This window comes from Microtus oregoni, unplaced genomic scaffold, assembly GCF_018167655.1.
Source record: "Microtus oregoni isolate MIOR12 unplaced genomic scaffold, Mior012 000020F_ref0000438, whole genome shotgun sequence".
NCBI lineage: Eukaryota > Metazoa > Chordata > Mammalia > Rodentia > Cricetidae > Microtus > Microtus oregoni.
Genome location: NW_024543079.1, coordinates 37069628 through 37075627, shown reverse-complemented (window position 1 = coordinate 37075627; position 6000 = coordinate 37069628). Strand labels below are relative to the sequence as shown.

Genomic DNA, 6000 nt, shown 5'->3' with positions numbered 1-6000 from the left:
CAGAAGAACTCGGGGGAGACAGAAGACACAAAAGTGTCCCTGGGATCCTTTCTCTGGGTCAGCATTAGGCCGGATATTAAGGACTGACTTGGAGCATGTCCCATCCCATCCCGAGGAGGATGGAGATCTGAGCGTGCAAGCAACAGCAAGGGCAAGGCTGGTCTCCTATTCCCTCTATGCTGTTCTGAGGGAAACTTCTGGGATCCGATCCAAGGTTTGTTGATAGCCCGCAGGGCACACAGAAAAGGCTATGCCACAAGGTCAAAGGCCAGATGATTTCTGTGCAGAAATAAAATGGAATCAGAAAGAAAAGCTGGGGAGAAAGGAGGTGAGCTGGGTTCTTAACCCTAAGCTTGAGTCCCACGTGTCCAACTTGCCATCAGAAGTCAGGAAGTATCTGAAAGGCGCAGTTGGGAATGTAAACTTGAGTTTGGGTAATCCAAGGACAGGAATAACGATAGGAGGTGCAGGACTAATGTAGCTCAGCTGGCCTGGGGTCCCGCCACCTACCACACACTGAGACCCTTGAGCAATAAGCCGCAGAGGTTAAACCGAGGTCAGTTCTCTCTGAGGGTGCTGAGAGGGCCAGTGAAAAGTCAGAAGGTACCAAATGGGCAGCAACTCCCAGACTCAAGCCTTGGCAGAGGAGAGGGCGGCGCATACTAGGGGAAGGAGACAGAATCAAAACGATGCTGGAGCTTCGTCTGGTGGCGACCCTGAGGCCGTGGTGGTTCCCAAGCACGGTGTGATGAGCTGAACTGCTGAGACCAGGCTCCCACGCCGCGCAGCCCCCAGCCCTCTCTGTCTTCGCCTTCCCCGGCCCGGGCTAGCTTCCCCACGCTCTCCAGCCGCCTCTCTCAGACCGGGGCCCCCCGCCCGGCTACCGACTCTCCAGGGTCCGCCCCGCCGCCGCGGCCCCAGCCCGGCCGCTCCTCCCCCGATGATGTCACGTCCCTGGCCGCCCCTCGGCCGGCCTCGCGCCCCGCCCCCGCCTCCCCTGGCCCCGAGTCCCCTGGGCCCACCCGCTTGCGACAGCCCTCCTCCTGCCGGTGCTCCCTCCCTTCGACTCCCGCTCCCCAGGGAGCGGCGGCGGCGGCGGGATGGCCAGGGCCCGCGGCCAGGCCCCGGGGAGCGGCGGGCGGCGGCGACCGCGGCGGGGAAGCCCGGGGACTGGGCCCCGGGGGGAGTCGGCCGGTCTGCTGCTGCTCCTGCTGCAGGTGCTGCCGCCCGGGGCAGCGGCAGGCTCCGGGCGCCGGGGCACTCGGGGGCCTGGCGGCGGCTGCGTCTGCTGGCCCGGCGCCGGCCCGGCTCTTCCCCGGGACGCGCGACTGCTGCTGTTGCTGCCGCCCCGGCCGCCACCGTCGCCGCCGCCGCCGAGCTCTACGGCCGCAGTCTCCCCCTCTCGGATGGTAATCAGCTCCCCGCGCGGGCGCCGCGGGCGGGCGGCGGGGGGGAGGCCGGGGGGAAGGGCGGGCAGCTCGCGGGGCGCTCGGCCCCCCCACCTCCGACGACCGCGGCGCTGGGCAGCCGCCAGAGCGCGCCTCTGGGGCACCTCCGTGCGAGGGTGCGGGCTCCGCTCTCAGTCTGCTCACCGGCTCTCAGGCCGCGGGGGAATCCCTCCATCTCCCCGCCCCGCGCCCCGGGAGGGGAGGGGACAGCGTCGGCGCCCGGGGACCCGCTTTCACTGAGAGAGCACCCGAGAGGCGAGCGTGCACTGAGGCTCCGGAACTCCGTGTAGAGCTGCGCTCCTGGAGGCTTCTGGTGCCGTCGGGTCGGGCTGAACTGCGACGCCCACAGCCTCGGCGGGAAGCGATCCTTGGCAGTGGGGGGCGCCCACGAACTGCGGGTCCTTATGTTCCCCGCACAGGACACTCTGCCCCGCGGTGGGCTCCACCTGAAAGAGGAGCCGCTGCTGCCTTCCAGCCTGGGCTCCGTGCGCTCCTGGATGCAGAGCACGGGCATCCTGGACTCCAGCACCGCGGCGCAGAGGTAAGAGCCCCACCCGACCTAGCACTCTGGTTGGACCGCTTCGTGTCGCCTTCTTCGAACATGCCTTAGCTACTGGAGCAAGGAATGGAGGGAATCCTAACACTTGACCGTCCCAACGAAGTCTTCTGTTCACCCTGAGCCAGACTTTTTCTTCCTGAGAATATGAGGCGAGGTTGCTTACTAGTGTCCAGGGCTCTGAAGGAGGTGTCGCATCCGCCTGTGCACCTTTAGCCTTGACCCAAGTTACTAGCCATCTAGAGATGTCCAGTCTCTTCTTCCTGGGCAGCCTCTACTGTTCCGCTTGTCTAGTCCGCGGCTACCCGACAAGAAAGGCAAGAAACTCTGCCTCTTTGCTTTTTCTTGCTCCTCAGAGTTGGGGCATGGTGGTGTGTAGGACCAGCGATGTGGGTGGGGCTGAAGAATGGCTAAGCAAGAGGGCCAGTTGGTCTTGCAGAATTGCTTGGGGTTGAGAATGGGGCCTGGACCCCTCTGTCGGTGTGTGTGCGAGGGTAGATCCTGAGGGAGTCAGGAAGCTCTTGGGAATTAGCAGAATCCACTCTGGTTACTTTTCAGGGGGAAGCATAGGGATTTAGGGAGGAGACCTCAGTAAGGAATGGTCTCCAGGATTTGCATGGAGACTTTGAAGGCTTGTTAACCCAGTCGTGCAACAGCCATTGAAACTCGGTCTCTGTAACACTCCCTGCAATCATACAACATGAACTGGAGGCTATACATCGGATCGGGAGTTCATAGTGCCTGGCACTAGGTCGGGACTGTCCCTGCAGACAGCCAGGGCAGGGTGGGCACTGGGTCTCCGGGAAGTTTAAATAGCTGCTACCCATCCTCTGAAGGACCTCAACCTGAGGTTGTCAAATCAGACCCGGGCTGGCATACCACTCTGATCCACATATCCAAACTTGTTCAGGTATCAGTTGGGGTGCACCGTACCCTCACCCAGCGGTAGACTCAGAGTGTTTTGAGGACCAAGGGCTGCAGTGTTTTTGCACAGCTGTCTCACAGCCTTCAGGGAGAGCACTGGGCTTCTTGTCGAGTGATCTCTCCAGGACAGGAAACGATATTGCCGGTGAGCCAGTAAGTTTTAAGAGTGATCTAACTAGAGAGTATGGAAACACAAATCACAGTTGTTTAACAAGACTGCTGTGGGTATGATAATCTGTTTCCCTCCCATTTCCCCCTTAACGTTGTCTTGTTCTAATGCTTATAACTCTGTGTGCCTCCTTTTCTGTTGGGTTTGGTATTTCTTGAAGTTGAGGTGGTTGTGGGAAATTACAGCGTGGAGCGTATTAGAGTGGAGGTTCCTGTTTCTTCCAGACTCTGCTCTCTGCCTGCCCAGGGCCAGCAGGTTAGATGAGAGGGAAGCAGAAGATGATATTCTGAAGGTGGGTGATGGGGCAAGAAATCTGGGGATAAGACTTCCATCACCACCACCCCCTGCTCACCAACAGCGTGGTCTACACAGAGAAGGTTCTTGAGTGGTGTCTATTCTGGGTCCCCAAGGCCACATAACTAAAGCCCAAAGCCTTCTGAAGTTTGAACAGAATGTTCTTCAGGCCTGAGCTTGCTTCTCCCCATGTCTGAAATCTCCATTGTAGGACATAGATTGAGAGTTTTAAAGCATGTGTGTGATTCTCTTCCCAGCCCCAGAGGGGAAGCTAATTCTTGGTTCTCATTTCTCTCCACAGTGCTTGTTGTTTCTCCTGTGTGTATCTTCTCCCTCAGTCAGGCCTCTCTGCTCAGATCTTCCCATCCCAAAACATAACCAGAAACATCTATCTCCCATCCTCCACTTCATCTCCATTTCCTTCCTGGCTTCATTCTCCCACAAGGTTGCTCTGTGGGGACGACCTGTGCCTCCCTCACCTTTACCCACAACCACTTGAGTTCCAGAGCTTTTGGATGCCTGGTCTCAATCCCAGTGTCCCCAGATACCACTTTTAACAATTAAACTTCTGTGCCCCATTCTCCCTGGCTCGAAGGATAACTCAAAACTCCTGGTCCTGGCCTCTGACTCACCACTTCCTCCAAACTATCTTCCTTGCCCTACTCACCAAAGCTTCATTTTCAGGGTACTTTGGGGTGGGGGTGGAGTCTCACTGTGTAGCCCAGGCTATCCTCCAACTCTGCCAGGTGCTGGAATTACAAGTACACAGCACCACACCAGACTTCAAAGCACTTTTCTCTGATCATGTCCTTGCCCTAATTAAAGAAAAGGTGACCCACTGTGTCACAGCACCTCTCTGTGTGTGCCCTGTGCCCTCCCACCCTGCCCAGACTGACATTAGTGCTAAGGATGCTGTCACTGGCATATCCCCATCTCCCTGATAGTTGGCGTTCAGGGCTCATCACCGTCCACCCAGCTTTCGTTCTTAGCTTCTGTGTGATAATGGCCTGTGGTGTTGGAGAGTGAGCAAGGCTGCCTGACCTGCTTTCTCATAAAACTGTCCTCAAGCCCTTAGAATCCCACCCACTGAATAGAGCCTCAGCGAGCCTTGAGGACCCAGCCCCACCTGACTGTTTATGCCCTGCCTCCCTGCCCAGAGGAGCCATTCCTAATGTTAACCTAACGGTGCTTTCTAGAGGCCAGGCCCTGCTGGCCTCTGCCTATCCCTGTTTTGCTGGCCCTGCCAGCTGAGGCTTTCTTATAGGGCAAAGATGGCAGCCCATTCGTCCTTTCCTCAGCACCCACAGGCTTAAGTAGTCCACCTAGCTGGTCCAAAAACCTTCCCTATCAGGCGCTCTCTTCACCTCAGTATGTTCCAGCAATTGCCCTACATCCTTCTGCTCCCCTCTGCAATTTTACAACTTAGACGCTCCAAAAATGCCAAGACTTTAAAGAAAGTAAGTGGATGAGGGGAAAAGGTCTGGAAAGCTCGCCAAGATCAGTGAGGGAGGCCCTGCTAACGTGAAGATTCTGAGCATGGGATGTAGGGAAAGAACTGGAACCGAACACCCAGCTCACAGGAAGGGGAGGGGAGGCTGTGGAGAAGGCTTCCTCTCCCTGCAGGGGCTCCCTAACAGGGACCTCTGCTCCAATACCCCTAGCCTTTGCTGGGACTGCCCCTGACCTGACCAATAGGAATTCCTCTCTGAGACCTAGCCCCAGGCTATTCCCCATCCTCCTCTTCAGACAAGTCTGCCTGTCTGTGGGATTAGGGCACACTTAGGGCAGCGCTTCCATCCTTCTGGTGTGTTTCCTGGACTGGGGAGTCTAGAGAGGCCAGGGCTACTCCTGCAGTAGTCCCAGAAACGCGGGACAGCCCGTTCTACCCGGCAGTCATTGCACAGGAGCAAGAAGGGCAGCTGGGGATGTCTTTCCTGTAAGCAGCTGTAGGCTAGCCTCCCTGCTAGGAAATGCTTTTGTTTGCTTTAATAATTAATAGCTGCTCTTCATCCTGGAACCTGGCTGGCAGGCAGGCCTGTGGGTGGATGGTAAGAGGGTAGGGAGAAGAAAACCCGGGGCGAGTGTCAGTGGCAGGGGAGCGCTAGAGCACATGAGTGAGTGCCCCCCCCCCAACCTCCAATCCTGCCTGCCTGCCATTTAGACATGGGTCACTAATAGAATTGTGCTGAGCAGTAGAAAGGGGGACCCCGAAGCCTCCACTGACCCAAAGCTCCTCTTCAGCAGATTCATCCACACACAGGTTCTGGGAAGCTGCCATTAGCCACCAGGCCTTCCCTCCGTGGGAACCACTGAGGTGGGTGTGCCCCTCTGTCATTGCTTTTATGTTTGATATGCATCATGGCTAGGTTCTGAGCCTATCAGGGCCTGGGCAGGGCTAGGCCAAGGGGTCTCGGCTGGAGGCAGGCACAGCATGATGGTCACTATCCGCCCTTGGGCACAGAGAATGCCTAAGAGAGAGCTTGGGCACCAGTGGGATGCTTAAAGGAAGGGAGGCTGTGAAAGAAAGGAACGTGGAACTTGCGTAGCCATGGCAGAGTAGGGAAGAGAAGACTGGACTGAGCAGAAGAACTTGAGGCAGATCGGAGATC

At 57.5% G+C, this 6000-nt stretch overlaps 1 protein-coding gene across 2 annotated transcripts in view; it reads left to right on the top strand.

Annotated features, from left to right (window-relative positions):
- Positions 1-1010: 1010 nt before the first annotated feature.
- Ebf4 (EBF family member 4) overlaps positions 1011-6000 on the top strand; it is a 75241-nt gene continuing 70251 nt past the window's right edge. For both annotated transcript variants that reach the window (XM_041670785.1, XM_041670784.1), the window contains exons 1-2: positions 1011-1409; positions 1868-1989. In XM_041670785.1, the coding sequence (XP_041526719.1) occupies positions 1101-1409; positions 1868-1989 (431 nt within the window). In that variant the 5' untranslated portion in view covers positions 1011-1100. The remainder of the gene's footprint in view (positions 1410-1867; positions 1990-6000) is intronic.